Source organism: Strix aluco, chromosome 25, assembly GCF_031877795.1.
Source record: "Strix aluco isolate bStrAlu1 chromosome 25, bStrAlu1.hap1, whole genome shotgun sequence".
Classification (NCBI taxonomy): Eukaryota; Metazoa; Chordata; class Aves; order Strigiformes; family Strigidae; genus Strix; species Strix aluco.
In genome coordinates this window covers 2,253,250-2,273,618 of record NC_133955.1, presented here as the reverse complement: position 1 = coordinate 2,273,618, position 20,369 = coordinate 2,253,250, and the positions used below count along the sequence as shown (strand labels likewise).

General features: G+C 61.0%; 1 protein-coding gene across 3 annotated transcripts in view; it reads right to left on the bottom strand.

Annotated features, from left to right (window-relative positions):
• The window catches only part of NAV1 (neuron navigator 1), a 78,761-nt gene that overhangs the window by 26,673 nt on the left and 31,719 nt on the right, over positions 1–20,369 (bottom strand). For all 3 annotated transcript variants that reach the window (XM_074849978.1, XM_074849979.1, XM_074849981.1), the window contains exons 5-6: positions 6,945–7,047; positions 2,041–2,406 (exon numbers count right to left, since the gene is read on the bottom strand). In XM_074849978.1, the coding sequence (XP_074706079.1) occupies positions 2,041–2,406; positions 6,945–7,047 (469 nt within the window). The remainder of the gene's footprint in view (positions 1–2,040; positions 2,407–6,944; positions 7,048–20,369) is intronic.

Here is a 20,369-nt window from a genome sequence, read left to right as displayed (position 1 = left end):
TCTGGGGAGGAGGGGATGCTCCTTCTCCCCTGCCCTGGCTCTGCACCCAGTGACCAGGCCCCTTGGCAGGGCACCCTATTGTCCCCCAGCCAGGGACATCCCCTGGGGACAGAGGCCCTGCCATGCTGCTCACTCTGGGGGGCCCCCTGCTCCCCCAAGTCCTGCTGTGGGGCCATGGGGGATGGAGCTGTGACCAGGTCACCGCACAGTCCCCTGTGCCAGCAACATCCTGGTGACATGGCTGATCCGCAGGACATATCCCTGAGGATAAGAGGGTCCTGTGCTGCCCCCGCTGCCCTCCTGCACCCATCCCTGGGGAGGGGTACCCAGCACCCAGCACCCAGTCTGTCTCTGCACCCACCGGGTGGGCACCAGGGATTTCCCCCAGGGCACATCCAGGGCATCACACTGGGGACCCAGCGCAGGAACAGGGACTGCGGCACCCGGCCATGGCGGTGATGGCCCAGCTCGCTGTGAAAGCCTCATCCACGCCGGGGGACCGTGGTGCTGCCCGCAGGGCTCCATCCCCACAGCTCGGCCCTTCCTGGGAGGAGAAGTGGACCCTGCCCAGATGGGGCTGGGCCCAGGGAGCGTTCTGCCGGGGCTGACCCTGCCCGCACTCTGCCTGCTCAGTGGCTGATGGAGACGAAGTGATGCTCCGGCTCACCCCTCCCAGCACTGCCTCTGCAGTCAAGGGCACCCCAAGGTTATCCGCCTGCACGAGCAGCTCTGAGATGAGACGAGGAGGGAGACGGAGCAGTGGAGCCCTTCATCCCCACAGCCAGACCCGTGGCCCAGCCATCCAGGGCAGCCCAAAGCCACCCCATTGCCCATCACCACCCCACCGTCCAGTGGCCGGTGGCAGAAGGTGGTGAGGTGCCACCTCTGGCTGCCAAGCAATGGGTCATGGTCCTGAGGAGGACTCCATGCTGTGTTCACAAGCACAGGGCAGCCCCCCAGGATCACCCCACGTGCCTATGGGGAGGACAGGTCTGATGCCCGTGGTGCCGCAGACACTCTTGCCCCTAAGCTGGAGCATCACGGGGGCAGAGGCCAGCACAGGCACCCCTCAGTCTGTGTCCCCCCAACTATAACATGCACATCCAGGCTGCATCTGGGGAGCGCTGGCCCCCAGGATGGGTGTGACGCCATGGGCTGTGCTCTATCCTGCAATGAGCTGACATGACTACAGACACCCTGGGAGGGCTAAAGCAGCACTGTCAGGAGGCCAAATACCTCCTCCTGCTCTGGGACAACTCAGATGCTGGAGTTATTTATTTTCTCCTGTGCTGAAACAGGAAACCTCCAACATGCTGAAACCCTGGACCCTTGCCAGAGCCAGGGGCACCTCAACAGCGCAGAAGGAGCTGGATGTGTTTGGAAAGAAAATGTGAGCTGTGGGCATGCTGGGTGGTGCCCACCTGGCAGGAGATGCCCCGGCCCCGCAGGTGGAGGGATGGAGGCTGACATGTGTCCTAGAAGGGGGGGACCTCGCTCAGCAGCACATCCCGCTCCACCACGGTGCCACCCGTCGGCAATGACACCTTGGTGCCCGGTGGGGTGCTGAGATCTGACCCACCACAGGCCACCAGCACTCCCGGCTGGACACAGGACATCCCCGCAGTGCCAGGGCCAGAGGCGGCGACTCAGACCCACTGGTGTAAACTGGGAGAGCGCTTCCGAAAGCAGCAGTGTTTACCCCAGCAGGGCTCTGGCTCGGGGCTCCCGCAGCCACACACCATGCGCTTTTCTCAGCCGCCTGCTCTGGGAACCCAGATCACTGGACACTTCCCGCACGCCGGAGAGCGGCATGCCCCAGCTGAGGGGCTCACTGGCCCTGAGAAGCCCCAGCTGGCCCAGCACCACCAGCACTGCAAGGGCTACATTGCCTCGCCGGTGGGAAAGCAACTCCTGGGATGCAGGGACACGATCCACCCAGCCAGCCTGGCCGGGCTCGATGTGCTCCTCCATCTGTCCCTGCTGCGCCTGGTGAACAGGAGGTGGTGAAACCTCCAGGAGAGCGCCGGCACGGGCACTTACCCCGTGGTGATGTCGTCATCCTCTGTCAGCGTCTTCCCCATCAGATCGCTGTCGCTCATGTAGCCTGACTTCAGCTCCACGTCGTCGGTGTCCAGCGCCTCAACCAGCTCCAGGCGGGAGATGTGGCTCAGCTTGCTGGGGCTGCGCATGGGCATGGTGTGCGAGTAGTGCGCCCGCTCGCCGTGCATGTACCAGCTGGGGGTGCCCTCGGAGCGGCAGGTCCCCCCGACCGACGGCGCGTCCCCCGCCTGCAAGCGCGGGCTCGACTGCCCGTAGCGCCAGGACAGCGGGGAGGAGCGGTTGGACAGGCTGGAGACGCTCCGGGGGTTGGCTTCATCGCTGTCGTAGCAGGTCATCTCCAGCGAGCTGCGAGGACAGGGTGCAGGGGGGGTTAGGGCAGGGCACAGTGCGCAGCGGAGGTCTGTGCCCTGCCTCACCCCCCCAGAACTGGGGCTGCAAGTGCTCAGAAAACAAAACTGCCCATTTTGAGGCAGCCAGGCAAGGCCAGAGGCTCTCAGGAGTGTGGGCGCAGGGACACTGTCTGTCCTGGACCCCCTCCATCTCCACTGGCAGGGGACAGTCCCCTCCTTCCCTGCCTGGTGCCAGCACAGCGTCCCACACTCCAGGACCCACTGGGACATCCACAACACCAGCACCCACCAGTGTCTGGTGGTGCCTGTTTCTCCCCAGGGACTGTGGAGCAGGACATGGGGTGCAATGAGGAGGTTTGTGCTTCCCTACAACCCCAATCACCCCGCAGAGGCGATGCTCCCTGCAGGGTCCCATCCACCCACCTCGGTGTAGGGGCTGGGGATGCCACCAGGGCTGGCTGCAAACACACCATGGGAGAGGGGTCAGCACCTCTCAGGAGACCAGCCCCAGCCCCAACACGAGTTGGGCTGAACCCCACTAGTTGGGCTGAACTTTCCACTTTAGTGGAAAGCCCAGATGTGCTCCCCCATGCCCAGGCTGTATCACCCCAGACCCAGGAGAGGAGAAATTGGGGTGGTGGCACACTGATCCCAGGGGACGTGGCAGTGGGCCATGCCAAGGGAGTGGAAGCTGTGAGCGAAAGGATGCCAAGGGGCAAACCAGGGACCAGGTCCCTGTGTCAGCATCCCACACCAAACCTCCGCGTCTGGGCAGGAGGGGGTGCCCCAAGACAGGGCTGCCTGGCCCCAGGGGGCTGCCCACAAGCTGCTGCTCTCTAGCCAGCCCAGAGCCCACGAGAGCATCAGGAACAGGGAGTTCAGTTACTCCCCGCACCCCTCAGGGTGTATTTTGGGCAAACAGCATGTCAGGGAGTGATGCTGAGACTAAATTTAGACACCAAAAATGATTACTTCTTGGAGCAGCTACTTGGGAACCCACAGCCCTCGACTTGGCTCCAAACGTTACTATCAGCGAGCTATTCCCCAGCTTGGATTAAACGCTCCTGCAGGAGCACCAAAAGCCAAACCCCGGCTGCAGTATTGAATTTAAAACAGGGAACTACATAAAAAACTAGGAAGTTTGTTAAAGCGGAACTAAAAGGGGCAGCTAAAAGGGTTCAGTTTTTGTCGGCAGCACAAAGGCTATTTAAGGATGTTTTGCCGGCGGCTCGGAGCAGATGCAAACCACATCTCCAAGCAGGACTAAAGCAAGTCCCCGAGGAAACTCGGGCGGCCCTGCAGCCGGGTGCAAAGGCTGCCAGAAGTACAGTGACGTCTTTCAGAAACAAAGTTGTGTCCTAGTGAGGAAAAAGCAAAGGCTGAGCCCCCAGCCACTGGATGGAAGAATACAGCGAGGAGAACAAGAGAAATTTGAGGACTAGTTTGTGGAAGGAATAAAGAGAGAGCCCAAAGCGGCTGCAGGGCACTGGTGATGTGGGACACATCCAGAGGACTGCGGATGACATCCGTATCGGACACCCTTGTAGGAAGCATTCCCGAGAGCAGAATTAGTGGGTATGTGTCTAATTACAACATAGCAGGGAAGAGCTGACACAGCTTTGGTAAAGGAAAATCCAGCTCACAACTGCGGTGGAGCTCCAGGAGGGATGCAGGGAGCGCGCTGCCGAGCCTGCTGCAGGCTACCAGGAGGTGGTGGATGAGTGCCCTCGCCAAAGGCAGATTAAGCTTCCAAATAAATTCAGTTGCCATGGGCTAAGAGGGAAGATCCTCACTTATTTAAAAACCATTTACGGGACAGGGGTAGGCATCCCTGGGCTATCGATAGTTGTTTTTCCCCATGGTGGGGATCCAGCTGAGGCCTCTGCCACGCCATGTACGCATAGCTCATCAAGAAAAGGAAGTGATAGCGAAGAGTCAAAACCCACCAGCAATGCTAATTTAATCACCCTTAATATCCTCGCCCTATTTCCCTAAGACTGGGGCTGACAGAGGATTTGCAAAGGAGCTGAGCGCTGGGGCGAGGAGGCGGCGGGGGAAGTTTGACACAGATGAATGCAAAGCGAATGCAGAGCAAACGCAAAGCGAAGGCAACGCAGCCCTGAGCAGTGCCAGGCTGCAAACCGGCTCCTACGCCAGCGAAGGGATGGCAGAGCTGTAATGGATAATCCCAGGAAATGGCCAGCTCGGGGAATATCGCTGTGGCCCCGTGCAAATCCCACTGCCCCAGCACTCTGCTGCCTCCTGCTCGGAAAAGATCCGGAAACTGCAGCAAGGACGAGCAAGGTCTAGAGGAGCTTCGGGGTTAAGAAGAGCTAAATCAAGCGGGCTGCTTCAGCCTGGACAAAGCTGATAAAGGGGTGACACAGGGAAGGTCTGTGATGATGAGTGGTGGGTGATGGCGGGGGAGGAAGCTGCTGCTTTTTGTCCCTTCCAACACAAAAATGAGGATGGAGAGAGACCACGAGGTGGCAACAAACACCAGGAGAAGGCTGTTCGCTGCCTCCTCGGCTTTCCCGGCTCGCTGACACCGACCCAGCCTCTCTGCAAAGCCCAGGCTTCATAACGCGCCTGCACCAGCGGGGAGGGGGGTGCCGGGAGGGTGCCCTGGGGAGATGCCCCCGGCCCACCGCTGGCAGGGTCCGGGCCCTGCCACCCCCTCCAGGCAGGAGGCTGGAGCTGCCGTGCAGACCCCGAGCTCGTCCAGAGCAGAGCAGCAACTCTGCAGTGGTCCTAAGTGAGAGACATGGCGGGGGGACACAGGTAGTCCCAGGCATGTGTCAGAGAGCTCTGAATAGAGGTAGACACTCTGCTCTGGTTCACCACCCAGCAGTCACACTGTCCCCATCCCACTGTCTGCCCCAGAAACCCTGGGGTGCTGCCAGCCCCCAGGGTACCCCACTGCTGCCCGTGGGCATTTGGTCAGCTCTGTCTGAGGGTCTCTCCATCATCACCTCTACATAGAATCACAGAATCCCAGAATCACCTCGGCTGGAAAAGACCTTGAAGCTCCTCCAGTCCAACCATGAACCTCACCCTGACCATTCCCAACTCCACCAGATCCTTCAGTGCTGGCTCAACCCGACTCTTCAACCCCTCCAGGGATGGGGACTCCCCCCCTGCCCTGGGCAGCCCATTCCAACGCCCAACAACCCCTTCTGCAAAGAAATCCTTCCTAAGAGCCAGTCTGACCCTGCCCTGGCGCAGCTTGAGGCCATTCCCTCTTGTCCTGGCGCTGGGTCCTTGGCTCAAGAGACTCCTCCCCCCTCTCTGCACCCTCCTTTCAGGGAGTTGCAGAGGGCCAGGAGGTCTCCCCTCAGCCTCCTCTTCTCCACACTAAACCCCCCCAGTTCCCTCAGCCGCTCCCCATCAGACCTGTGCTCCAGACCCTGCACCAGCTCCGTTGCCCTTCTCTGGACACGCTCAAGTCATTCAATGGCCTTTTTGGAGTGAGGGGCCCAAAACTGAACCCACTCATCGAGGGGCGGCCTCACCAGTGCCGAGCACAGGGGTCAGATCCCTTCCCTGTCCCTGCTGACCACGGTAGTGCTGATACAAGCCAGGATGCCATTGGCCTTCTTGGCCACCTGGGCACACTGCTGGCTCCTGTTCAGCCGGCTGGCAATCACCCCCCCCAGGTCCCTCTCTGACTGGCAGCTCTCCAGCCACTCCTCCCCAAGCCTGTAGCGCTGCTGGGGGTTGTTGTGGCCCAAGTGCAGCACCCGGCATTTGGCCTTAGTGAAACTCCTCCAGTTGGGCTCAGCCCATCGCTCCAGCCTGGCCAGGTCTCTCTGCAGAGCCTCCCTACCCTCGAGCAGATCAACACTCCCACCCAGCTTGGTGTCATCTGCAAACTTACTGAGGGCACACTCGATCCCCTCGTCTAGATCATCAATAAAGATGTTAAACAGGAGTGGCCCCAAACCCAAGCCCTGGGGGACACCACTCGTGACCGGCCGCCAACTGGATTTAACTCCGTTCACCACAACTCTTTGGGCCCGGCCGTCCAGCCAGTTTTTTACCCAGCAAAGCGTGTGCCCATCCAAGCCACAAGCAGAAGGAGTAGAGATACTGAGCCAAAGGTAGGGATGGAGCCTGTGGTCCAAACCTGGGCAGGCACAGGGGATACTTTCACCTCTGGTTGTCCATATGGGGATACCCAACCACTGGGAACAGACCTCGACCCCTGCCTGGGATCTGGGGACAATTGGCTCCCCGCAGTGCCACCCCCACCCCTCCCTGCTGCCCCAGAGCACACGAGGCAGTGTAGGGCCCAGAGCACTGTCAGGGACAGGGCTCAGCCGCAGCCCCACACACAACACCCCACAGATCTGGGGACACCTCTCCAAGCCCCCACGCACAGGGTCCCCACCCAGGGCATGGGGCATAGCTGGCTCCCTCATGGACCTCACTCAGAGCAGAGCCGCTTCCTGGCCGCCCCGGCCTCCCTCACTGCCCCAGGAAGGATGCTGGTTGTGGGGAAGGGGTGGTGGGGATCCGGTGTCAGCGCTTCACCTGTGAGACACCTGAGAGCCCCTCAGGCTGGACATGGTCTCCTCCAGGTTCTGCCGAAGGTCCAGCACATTCTGTACTGTCCTCTTCCTCTGGGACTCGGGGTCTGTGGAGAGACAAGGTGGTGGCTTTAAGGAGATGAATGGCTCCTGCGCCCCTCTGCCCATGGCTGTGCCCCCCAGACCCTTCTCATACCCCTCTGCCCATGGCTGTGCCCCTCAGCCCTTCCCAGACCCCTCTGCCCATGGCTGTGCCCCCCAGCTCTCACTCTGCCCACTGGGAAGGGACAGGGCAGGGCTGGCACCGGGCTGGAGTTGCACCACCACAAAATGCCAACCCCAAGGGTGCTGCGGCGGCGATGGGGATGTCTGCTCCAGGAAGGATGAGCTGGGCAGCGGCCAGCAGGGCTGGGGGACCCAACTGGGGCCACGGGACCCACACAGGTGACAGGAGGCCAGCTACAGTCAGGTGACCCCCAAGCACTGTGACTGCTCCATGGGGCCACACAGGAGCACCTGCCCTGGAAGAATGTCCCCAGACATGCCCCTGAATCCCCCAGGTGCTCCAGCCCAGGTCCACGGGTGCTGCAGCAGCACCACCCAACACGCAGTCAGCAGGAGCCAAGGAGATGTCAGGGAGCAGCGCAGCCGAGCCCCACTCAGGCTCGTGCCCAGGGAGGGGTGGCTGCTGCTGTGGTGGGAGCAGCCGGCAGAACCGAGCCCCCCACGGGCAGAGCCCGGGGCTTGAAACCCCCAAACCTCAGCTGCGCTGGGGTTTCTCCAGGTGTGCACACCCACAGGTATGCACCCCCCCAGCCTGCACGTGTGCACACACCCACCTGCACCACAACCACTTGTGCACACACAGGCGTATACACACACACACACACACAGACACACGTGCACACACAAGCATGTGCACACACCCCCGGAGACACACACAGACATGAATGCACACACACATGTGCACACTCACGCACACAGAGGAGGAGGGTCACTCCTGGCACAGCCCTGGCAGCGCTGCCGAGCTCGGCTCCAGCCCCCACGCCCCCGACCCTCTCGTCTGCATCCCCGGTGGCTAACAGCCATGCCACTGTGGCTTTGATCCCCGATTTCAAGCCCTTCAGCCGCAGCCTGCCACTGAACCACAGTGACAGCGGGCGCCGGGGATGCTGGATGTGGCTCCTCCTAATGTAACGTGGCAACCAGCGTTTCGGGATTTGCAACAGCACCGTGTAAGCTGCAGAGACGCAGGGAGCGGGGGGACACCACCGGCACACACCCCGGCAGGCTCCTCGCAACAGCACAGCCATGCACCCAGGGCACAAGCAGGGCTTGTGTCCCCTTGTCCCCTGTAAACACACCCACCACGCTGTCCGACACGCCACAGGCAGCGTCCATGGGTGATGCTGCCCTGTCCCTGGGCTCTGCTCACTCAGGGCAGCAGCACCTCAAACTGGTGAAGCGGCTCCGATTTACGCATGACCCTGGAAGGTGATGAGCGGTAACAGCCCTGATGAGACAGGTTAAATCAAGCAGGTTAAAGCTGGTTGTAGATGAGGGTAAGCGGAGCTGGTGAGCCCACAGGGCACCCAATGTGGCCTGTACACACCACTGTGTAAGGAGGACACCCAGCCCCATGTGTGTCCAACTGCCCTGGTCCAGTTCCCAGAACAAGGCTTAGCAGGAGGCAAGTCACGAACTCATTGATAAATCTTTGTCATGGCCCACGTGTGCTGGAGGAGTTAATCAAAGGCACTGTGCCATCAAGCAGGGTCTGCCCCAGAGCCTCCGACCAGTGCTCCGGAGCTGCTGTGGGATGACGAGTGGGCTGGGGAGCGGGGATGAGGACAGGGGTGTGCAGGCAGCAAGGGCAGGGGGATGGAGGGACGGAGCGGAGAGGGCTGAACACATGGAGCCAGTGCCCAGAGGAGGCTCGAGGGGCCCTGGCTGTCAGAGGCCAGCGCTCACCCTGCTCTGCAGCTGGGGACAGGGGCACTCTGTGCCCCTCCAGTGCAGCAGCTAGAAAGGGCCATCTTGGCAGATCAAGGGCACCTCAAAGCCGCCAGGTCCTGCCCTTGTGCTCCCTGGGAAGATGGATTTGCAGGCTTGAAGTTGCAGGGCAGAAACCTGAGGCCAAGTCCACTGCTGCCCCACACGCAGTCTGTAAGGCAGTGGAAGATTTTGGAGGGGAGGCATATCCAAACCGTGGGGAAGTGCAATAAAACACCCACCAGAGTCCCCAGGTGGGTCCCTGCAGGGAAGGACTCAGCACCATCAGCTCCTCCACCCCGGCCGCATTTGGTGGGTGCAGGCCACCCTGAGCCCAGCTCCTGCAGCTGGAGAAGGTGGCACATGCACAGCCCGGCAGTGCTGCGTCCCTGGGGCTGGGACAGGAGGGAGCAGGATGGGGTGGAAGAGCCACTGTTGTCCCTTGGCACCGCCAGCGGCTCCCACGCCCCTGCCAGCTCGGCAGCGTGCTCCTCCTGGGTATGGCTCCCTCCCAAAAACACCCCGGCTGCCTCCCCCGTGGCCACCCGCAGCCATTCCCCTGGGCACGAAGCCAGCGCTTGGGCCTGGCGCTGCCTCCTCCCCAGGCACCGCTGCCAGCGGGGATGCTACAGCCACCCCCACCCCAAGGAGCGGTGGGACCGGGGTGAGGACTCGCTGCATCCCCAGCCACCCCGACAGAGGGGCTGGCACACGGCTGCCACCTCCCCCGTACCCCTGCTGCTGCTGGGGGACCCCCCGCAGCAAGGACCCCCAGAACACCCAAAGTAAGAAGCAGCATCCAAGGGCTCAGGGCCCAGCGCTTCAGGGCAACGGCACAGACCCACATCCCCAGCTTCACCTGTGGCATGACTGGCCATCCACGCCTGACCCCCAGTTTTTGGGTGACAGTCCAGGTCACTCTAGCCTCTGGAGCTGCCCAGGAAACGCAGCAGCTCTCACCTGGGAAAGGGCCAAACTGGGACTCGAGATGCGGCTCACCCACCTCTGCCACGTGTCCCACTGTCTGCGTCGCTGCCAGCGCTGAAGTGCCACTGCCTGTCCCCACTGTCCTGGGGTGGGGTGGTGACACTGGGGCCTCCACAGTCTGTTTTCCAGCTGCAGCAAGGGGCCGGGGGCTGTCTCAGGGCTGGCTGAGTTGCCGCATGCCGGAGCTGAGCCGAAACCAGAGCCGCTGGGAGAGGCTGGAGTGTGGGAACGGCAGGAGTGCGCTGGATTCCTCCCCACATCGATTTAGCAAGCTTGCCACAGCCAGATGTTTCCAGCTGCTGGAGCAGAGAGCAGCAGGGATGGCTCAGCCTGTGCCGTGGCAGGGTCAGTCGGACACCCTGCCTCGGCCAGCAACGGCCAGGATGTGTCCCGCAGTGTCCCCCACTCTGCTGGGGCTGCAGACTCAGGGACCGGCTGTCCCCTCCACCCCAGCTCCAGGCTGGCTTGCAGTCCCGTTCACAGCTCCCCGCCACTCTCGCAGGCTCTGTCCTGCTGTCACAAAGGGAAGGGGGTGCTGGCTCCAGCCCTCTGCTACCCCAGCCCGGTCACACAGAGGAGGGCAGCCCTGAGACACAGTCACCGTCCCCAAGCCCTGTGCAGGGAGGCCACCAGGCCCCACTGCCTGAGTCGCTCTCCCCTGTGTCAGGCTGGGTGTAACCTGCCCGTGCTGGCTCGCCGTGCTGCCCTTGCCTGCAGCCACGCTTGGGCAGCTCTCCCAGCCCCCCATGGCTCCTACCCCTGCTCCTTTCTTAATTGAGCGCTCTCAGTGCTCTCTGCAATGGCAGCAAACAAAATGCGGTTCCACTTTGCACACGGGGAAACTGAGGCAGAAGTGCTAGCCCACCCCCACCCACCCCCCCGCCTGCAAGTGCCCTCCCACAGAGCCTCCATCGCCTGCCTCTGTGTTAAACACCAGGCAGTGCTACCTGCTACCCTGAACCCCGCGCTGCACATCACCCCTGTCCCCTGCCCTGCACAACTGGCGAAGCAGCAGGTACCATCGCCGAGAGACGGAGCATCGGCGCGATGGGATGTGGGGCTAGAGGCAGCTGAGGAGGAGGAGGAAGGAGAGAGCTGTTGTGCGAAGGGCTGGCTCAGGGCAAGGTGCTGCACGCTGTGGGTCTGACTGTGCCAGGCACTGCAGAGCCAGGGCGGGAGGTGACCGGGCAGCTCCAGGGTGTGCCCACATCCAGCCCTTCCCATCACCTCCAAGAGCGAGCAGTGGCAGCTCCTCTGCCTGCACGACGGGGCGCAGCCGCGTCCCCGCAGCCGGGGGCTGCCGACGTGGCCAAGTACGTCAAGGAATGAGGAAATCATCAACTCCAAATGGCTCGTGACAGCTCATTTCAAAGGAGCATGTGGCCAACAGCTCCCGCTGGGGCCAGGCAGAGCCGCGTCCACGGGACACGTGTGCCCCATGTGCCTTGGCACAGAAACCCGCGCGTGTGTGTGTGTGTGTGTGTGTGTGTGTGTGCCGCCCCAGCGCTTGTTTGCATCATGCATATGTTCATGTGCAGGCCACATGGTAGCAAAACCCTTCTCTGCCTGCAGAAAGGTGCGTGTGTGCATGTGCACGCCCGTGCCGGCGACCTCGCACGCGTGCCCACGTGTACGTGTGCAGGCACGAGGACGGCAGCAGCCGATGCCAAAGCTGGCACGAACGTGCTGAGCTCGCACGGATGCACCGTCTGCGCCTCTGTTCATACGCTCAGCACGAGCGTGGCACTCGCACGCATGTTTTCTTGCCACCCCCCGCCCCAACCCAACCGGTCTCATTTCAGAAGATCAGACTCAGAAAGGACTCCTGGCGACCCAGTAAAGATTTTAATGGCAAGCGGGAATTTGCTGTAAAAGGCCCCGTGGTGTTTCTGAGTCATTACAGTGGGCCCCTATTACACAGTAGCTGTAACGAATTTCCCCAGGCCGTGAAACATTTTTGACTGGTTGCTCAATTCCTTCCAGTGCATTGAAAAATACACTAATAAACTCTGCAATAAAAAACATTCTCCCGGGGCCGTGAGACTCCTCCAGCCCAGCCGAGCTCCCCGGCTCCACAAACCGTCACGCAGATACACGCTTCTCCCACCGCGCTGCCTCAGCCCGTGCTCCCAGCTGCGTTTATGAATGAATCAGCCCAGGTGCCGTTTTGCTGGTATTTTCCTTACAAACCCTCCGCTCTGGCACCCAGAACCCGCTGCATCCAGGCTGCCCGCCCGAAGGGAGACCCGAGGCCCCAGGCCCGGTGCAAACCTCGCTGAGCCCTGTGGGTTCCCAGCTTACACCCCGCAGCGTGTGATTCCGTTACCGGTGCCTTGGCACGCCGACAGCAGAGTCTTTCCATATGGAGTAAAATGGCTTTATCTTGCATTTCTTACATGCAGCTCTGATTCACACTCCCAGACGGCTGGGCAGGGGGATGGTCACAACCTGAAATCCTTCTCCCTGTGGCTTAATTTATTCCCTTCCTCCCCCCCAACAGCTACCAACAGGCTAAAGAGCAGCAGAAATGGCTAACGGGGCTCTGTGGGGTGACTGCCAGGTTCACAGTGTTTGCTTGCGTCATTGGCCCAATTTTCCAGCCCAGCCCCATCCCTGCAACCCCTGTGTGCTCCCCCCACGGATGTACTGGGACCCCCCAAAACCACCCCTCTCTCTCAGGAGATGTCCCAGGGCACCTCAGCTGGGCAGAACACGTGTCCCCCCCGCCGCCCAGTGCCCCAGGAGGGCATCTCACCGTTTCCTGCAAACCTGTTGCCCCACCCCATCGGAAGGCAGCAGGTTCGTTAGCACTGCCATGGTTTAATTGCTTTAACTGCCAATGGCTTCTTGGTGTGAGCAGAGGGCTGGCTGCCAACCCCATGTCTCCTGCAGCAGTGTTGGGAGTGGGTCCTGCTCCCTGAGGGGCAGGGACCCTTGTGCCACCCAGCACCCTGGTGATGGAGTACCCAGGTACCCAGACAGCTGACCTCCAAAACACCCCGAGCCAACCCAACGGGGAGAAGCATGGCCACCATTCCCCAGATGAAGGCAGCAGTCCCTGGGCTGACAGGGCTGGAGATGCTCTTTCCCAGGACGCAGAGGCACAGCCAAGGGGGATGGGGGACGTGCAGAGGATGCGGCGGATACCTGAGGATGGGTCCCCGTCCCCACCTTCAGCTAGGGCAGGCTGGGTGCCCTGCTTGCTGCCGCCCCGCACGTAGCCCTGTGACCCCGGTGGGATGCAGGATGTGGGGAGGGGACTGGACACAGCCCAGTGTGTCCAGCACTCACCCTTGGCAGAGGGAGGACAGCCCACGCAGCAAAAGGCAGGGCAGGCAATGGGGTTACAGTGGGCAGCGCCGGTGGGGACACCATGCCCCACGCACGGTCCGAGCCTCCCAGGGAGCACCAGCTCCTGCGGGGACACAGCAAGAGGAGAACCGGTGGCAGGACCCCGCTTTGGCATGGCCCCCCTCATGTCTCACGCCTTGCTGGACCCTTCCTGCAAAACAACGCGGCTCTGCTGGAGGCTCCAAAGGTGGCTGCAGCAGGGAAGGACGCTCCTTCCCCTGTCTGCACCCACCGTCCCCATCACCGCAGCCAGCAGAGGCTGGGGCAGCCCCGCACCGTGAGCGGGGGCTGTCACCTCCCCGCTAGCAGGCGAGAGCAGAAAATTAGCAGCAGCGCAGCGGTGACACACCGGGACTTCAGCCGAATCAGCACTTCTGGGGCGATCACTGCTGCTAAGCCTTGCGAATCAGTGCTCGTAATGAGGGCAGGGCTGAGAGACCTGGAGCCTGGACCCCGTCTGGCTCCAGCGAGCCAAGCTTTTAAAAGGGATTCAGACTTTCTCAGGCTAAAGCAGCCATAAATCTAGTTAATTGGGTCTCTCCCATACACAAGTTTCCAAGTGAACCCACTGGAGAGATCCAGCCCGGGCCTCCAGCCCATTTGCGGGTTATTCTTTCAATGGATGCTGCGCTTGGCCCCAAATCACCCCACCTGCGCATCCAAATTACATCTCCTTTTTCAGCAGCAAGAGCCTCTAGCTGCTCAACACCCCGTGCATCCCACCTCTGCGCCGCCCTCCGCTCCCCCATGTTGATGAGCCAGGAGTGCCCAAAATCCCCCGTGTCAGGGCAGACCCTGCTCCTGCACGCAGCACCGCACAACCCTGCAACACAGCTGCCTCCGCAGCTCCTCCTGCAAAGCGTCAAAGGAGCTGGGAGCATCCCAACACCCCCATCCCCACACCGCAGGTCTCCAAAATAACCCAGGGGAAATGCCTGCGCAGCTTGGGAAGGAGGGGGGTCGCAGCGGATCCATGCACCAAGGGTGCCCCGAGCTCTGGAGACCGGCGCACGCGGCAGCAGAACGGCACAGTGACACTAACCCGGGTTAACAGCCCCTCAGGCTCAGGCATGTGGAGAGGTGTCACCAGTGGTCACCGCACCGGGGGGCTGACCTAAGCTGGGGCCCTTGCAGAGTGGGGTCAGGTTATGCAGCACTCTGTGCCTCAGTTTCCCCCCCAGGGTTTGCTGTCCCCCCGGGGTTAGCGTTATTGGGGTGTGCTAGTGCTGTCCTGGCCAGCCTGGGGATTTCAGATACCCCAAATGCTCCACACATGTCACCTTCAACGCAGCCACCAGCAGACGTTCAAGGCAATGCTGCAGACCCTGCGCAAAAAAAAAAAAAAAGAGCCAGAAAGGGGGGGGAAAAGCGAAAAAAAAAACCCAACCCATGGCAAGGCAGAAGGTGCAGACGGGCCCCAGCTCAGAGGCCCCAGAGCAGCCGGCGGCAGCGGGTTCACGCTCCCCACGCGTCACCAGATGCGGGTCGGACATTGTGGAAATTCAAAATTCCAGATGGCTCTTTTTGGGTGGGTTTTTTTTTTTTTTTCCTTGCCTCATTTCCAAGGCAACAAGACTCTCTGTCATCTGCTAGTTGCCATAGAGATTTCACCTGATTCTGCTTCAGCGGAAGAGAAAGCCGGGCGAGCTCGTTGCTGCTGAGGAGCCACGAGCCACAACCGCCTTCAAACTTACTGGGAAGAGCAGAGATAAATGGGGCTTTATACGAGGGAGGCAATGGGCTGATTCAGAGGATCAAAGGAAGGAACTGCGGGTTTCTATAGCACAAATCAGCCCTTCACTTAACTGCTTCGGTGCCCTCCAGATGTGCTCTACATCTGGGGGTGTTGCCAACTCCCACTCCAGGCTTTGCCTGGTGGAGGAGGGGGACGTGGGCGCAGTGGGAATCCTGCACCCACTTCTGACAGTGTCTCAAGGACCAAGCTGGGCTCCCTGTAGGGATCCCATAGCGTGACAGAGGGCACAGGGACGGTGGCCGGTCACAGCCACATCCTTCCTCCCATAACTACCCTCCCTCGCTGGGCACAACCCTTCTCCAAAGGCCCCGTGGTCCAGAGGGCAAGCAAGCCAAGGGGAGGATGGGGTGAATGCGGAAGCAGCCAGGGAGGAGGGAGAGACTCTTAGGCAAGGGCGGATATGCCCGTGGGCTGTGCTCAGCACGGCTTGGCTGCCACAAACACGGGGGTTAAGCACCACGCACCCCTGGGGAGCCACACAGAGCTCATGTTCCACGTCGGGCACTGGGGCATCTCAACAGCCCCGTTGCTGCTGAGGATCCTCCATGTGGATGGTGTGGATGTGTCCATGCGCCAAGCCCGGCTGCAGCGCATGGTTCGCAGTCGTTCCCCCAGACCTGCACTTGTCCCCAGGTCCTGCAGCAGCTTCACAACTGCCTGCCCCCCTCCCCAGCACAACTGGGCTGTCTGGGAGCAGACACACCACCGGCACACCGCCCTGCACCACTGCACCTCCAGCCACGGGCACCCCTTCCCTTCCTTCTCCAGTTGACCTGGGAATAAAAACCGGGGTGAAAACCGAGCACCATGGGGATTCACAGGCCTCCCCACAAGCAGGGCAGCCACCCAAACTCAGGTTCAGAGAGACACAACTCAAGAGCTCCCCAGTCTGCAACAGCAGCCCTTGGAGTCAGTCAGATGCCCCAGATCAGCAGATCTGAGGACTCAAGGGAGCCAGCCTGCCCTGCCCGGGGCTCCCTTTTGCTGAGGACATTGCACCTCTTGGGCAGAGGAGAAGATCCCGGGTGCCGGTGGGATGCTCATGGTGGCGGTCACCCCTGGGTACAGCAGGCAGAGGTCCCCATGCTCATCCCTCTCCGCAGCTCTCCTGGCTGAAAGGGCATTTATCAGACCCAGGAGCCTGTCCCCTCCCCAGCCCACGTCCCTGCACTGGGGCTGGCGGGGAAGGGTCCAGCCGGGCAGCTCTTGGCTCGAGTTGGCTCCACTTTGCAGGGAGAACAGAGTCATTAGTGGAGCCAAACTCCCCATTCCCAGACAGAATACGGCCATGCTTGGGGAAGCTTTATATTCACAGAGACAAACAACTCACATTTGCTTTTAAACTGTTGGAATTGCACCCACTGGGACGGAGCGAACAGGGAGCCTTTTGTCCCCCTCGCCTTGTGACTGCAAGCTTTGTGCAGAGCAATGCGTTGCAAACACAATTCTCCCCGGCCTCAGCTGGGCTCTGGTAGACACTTGGTCTGTCTGTCCATCACCAGATCAGCCAAAGAGCCCTCGTGCGTCTCCAGCAAGAATGCAAAATGTCCTCCCTGGCTCCCCCGCAGCCTGCAGAGCTGCTCTGCACTGAGCTGCTTATCAGAGCCACCAAGACAGGCCCAAAATGCAGCCAGCACCGGAGGGTCTTCACCTCGCTGAGTAACGGGGGTGGGAAACCAAAGCTGCAGGAGGCTGCGGGTGGCAGATCTGCTCACTCGGGCTACAGCTCGTCTGGGAGTGAGGGAGAGCAGCTCCGAGCACGGAAAACCCCAGCATGGCGTGGGCACAAAGACCAGGTCATCGCGAACCTCCAGGGAAGGTGTCCAAGTCACCTCCAGTCTCTGGAGACCCCCAGGCCACTGCCGAGCTCCTGAGTATCAGAGCTGACAAGACACTGACCAAGCTGCTGTGGGCACTGGCGCTGCTCAGAGCTGCCACCCTGGAGAGGGGCAAGGGACAGCCTGCCCAAAGCAGGACGTGTCCTTGAGGCCCAGCAGCACCACCCAGGGATGAGCATCCTTCACACGGGAAGAATGAGACCTCTGCGGTGCTGCTCTCCTCCAAACCCTCAGCTTTGGGAAGGGGCTCAGCCCTTGTGAGCTCACCCTGGGCTCTCTGCAAAGTCTGGGGGATGCTGGGCCATGAGGGTCCAGCTGCAGGCAGGACCAGACCCCAGGGAAGGTCATCGGCTGTTGCACAAGGTGGTCCCCCAAGAGCACCTCAAGAGACGAGCCAGGGCAGGAGGCAGAGCACCTCGGGCTCCCCCAGCATCGGGGGGCAAACCCAGCTTAAACGAGTTCCAGGCTTGCGAGTGGATCTATTGTTGCCACCTCCCGCGGGAGGAGGAGATAACCGAGGCTATTTTTGCTTCCATCTGGGGAATCGTTTCCCTCCAACGTGTATTGCCACGATGCTAATTTTTAAGGCTGATGATTAATTGATGTCAGGCTCATTATGGGGCCAGTGGATCCCTCTTACCCAGGAGTGCCAAGGACGGGGGGGACGGGGACGTGTTTTGACAGATGTCGTTCGAGCCGCGTGTGAGTGACGTCCTAACAACGGAGGAAAATAGGAGCCATTACCATGGAAAGCCCTGGAAATGGGAAGGGAAGTGCCTGCACGCGACCCCAGCGCCCTTCCCCGCACACCCTCTAATCAGCCCTTCACGCTCTGCCCTGATGGTTACCAGGGTTTTGCTCCCGGAGATAAACGGCCATTGTGCAAGCGCGGGGGTAATTGAATCTCCTGCCTGCGGGGAAGGCTCAGCCTTTCTTCTCCCCCCAGCCCCAGCCTCGCAGGAGGGCCAGGTGCCAAATTCACTCTGGCACCAGGCACAGCAGCCTGCAGAGAGCCGGAAACAAGTCTGCTGCACGTACATCATGGGGATCCCGCAAGGATTAGGGTCCCCCTCCACCTGCGGTCCCCCGGCAGCGGGGCGGGCGAGCACTGCCAGGGTGCCTGGGGGTGCTGCTCCTACCAGGCACTGGGGCAAGATTCACCTCCTGAAAATCATGGCAGTATCTGCAATAGCAACCCAAGCAGGGCTGAGGACCGACATGCACATCACAGGTTTTGGAGTCCCTTCAGTCTGTGCCATCAGCTGCCCAGGTGCTGTTCACCCCAAAGCAAACCCCTTACGCTCTCCCAACGACAAACTGGTGGGCAGCGAGCAGCAGGAGGTTTGCTTGAAGAGGGCACCACGGCTCTGATGGTGACCCACCAGTACCCTCCGTTAGTCCCCCAGGTCCCCTGTGCAGCCAACAAGAACCAGCAGCTGCGAGGTCCCTGCCTAGAAGTGGGCTGAGGCATCCTGGTAACTCAGCAGAGAGCAAATTATGCAGGTGAACTCTCATGCCCATTCTGCCAGCTCCCCCAGCGCCACCTCCGCTGCGATAAGGGTGGGCAGAGGCACGCTCCCCACCCCATGAACGCTGCCATCACACCTGCCGGCCCTGCTACCTGCTCCTCCAACCCTGCCCCGGGAAGGTGCCTGCCCCCCACCTGAGTCAGGAGCAGTGCCAGCCCCGTGTGCTTCTCCCCATCCCGCAGCCCCCTCCACCTGCTCCTCCTGCAGCCCCAGACCCGGCACAGCAGCTGCAGTGACACCAGGGTTTCATCCTGCCGCCTCGCAGCGCTGCCCCGCAGCCCCGTGCCAGGGAGATGCTGGGTCTCTGCCGGGGAGGTCAGCAGCACTGATCTCTCCCCATCCATCCTCTGCACCGCCAAATCCTCCACTGGCTCCAGAGTCCACGCTGCTGATCTGCCAGCGCTATTATTACGAACTTGTTTTAATTGCTGCACAGCGCCTCGAGCACCCTTCACAAGGAGAGGGATGGGTATGAATAAATTGTCTATTCTTAGTGCTGATGGTTCCCCATGGGGAGCGCAGGGGCAAGGGCTCAGTGTGCTTGGCAGCAGGACCTGCACCATCCTCCGGCTGCTTCCAGACCTGCTCCACCTCCCACAGTGCCCTCGGTGGGTCCCCACCACAGGGAGAAGGTTTTCTTGAGCAGCAGTTGTGTTTTTCCCACTAAAGGTGACTTGCAGAGAAGGAAGATCCTGTCTCCTTCGGGAGGGAAGGGGATGCTTGGGACCAGGAAGCTCTGTGCCACCACTGTGGGAGCTGCCACTTGGTCCCTGCTCTCCTCCCCGGGACCCCAAAGCCCACAGCACCCCTGCCCAGGCACCCAGGGGGCTGGGGACAGCATGGAGGAAGAGTGTTCTTCACCTCAAATCCATCACCTATGTTACGGCGAGAGGAGGGACTCCGACAATGCAAAGAACTGCTGTTCCACCCCGCGAGTCCAAATTTTACTGTGGGCTTGGCAGTGCCAGGGATGGGCAGGGCAGAAAACGCTCTGAAAAAGACATCAGCACCGGCAGGAGGGATTTCAGTGGAGCCTCTGGATTCTCCACTGTGCACCAGGTCCCGTGGCCGCCCTTGCCACGCACCCACCAACACCGAGGGCTGAATGACGTGCGGTGACAGCGGCCACGAGCCCCCGGGCACATCAGCTCGCTCCAGTGTTAAACAGGGGAGTGGCCGCTCGCCTCCAGACTGCTGTGCAACGACGAGCCCCCATCCCCTGCATGCTGCAGGATCCATTTTTAAGCACGCTGAGAGCACACCAAGTTACACAGCCCGGCTTGGACAGTTTGGGATCCCCCCTGCCGAGCTGGAGACAATGCCATTCCTCGCGCCGCCAAGGCACCAAGCACACGGCTGTCCCGCAGGCAGTGCCCTCCCGGGAACACAACCCTCTGAGGATGAGTGCGGTAGGGTCTCCAGCAGCACCACAGCTGGGATTTATCCCCTCTAAGATGTTCCACCTCCGCGCAACGGCTGCCTGCACCGGACAAGCCCTCTCCACCGTGGGAAGCAGCACTACAATGTGCTTTGAGCTCTTCTCCCCAGATTTGCTCCGGGGGCCTGTCCAAGCACTGACGACGCACAGCCCAGAGCCACGACCGCTGCAGGAAAAGCCAAGCCAATACTCCAGCTTGGGGGAAAGCATCAGCCAAAAGTCACTCAAACAAGGAAGTGATTTGTCTTCTGGCTACGCTTCCCCCTGACAAAGGAGCGCGGAGCAGGGAAGTCAGTCGTGATCACGTGTGGCGTACCGACCGAGCGACCACCGAATCGGTGACTGGGAGCGCTCACACCAGGAGCCTGACAGATAAAACAGAACAGGGGAAAAAGGATGAAAAAAGAAACACCATGTGACCCCTCGCTCGAGCCAAGCCAGGCATCGCATCCAACAGTTCTGAATATGAAATACACACAATGAGCTCCATCGAGTAATTAATCCCTTCAGGAACACTGTAAGTGATTGCAGACAGTTT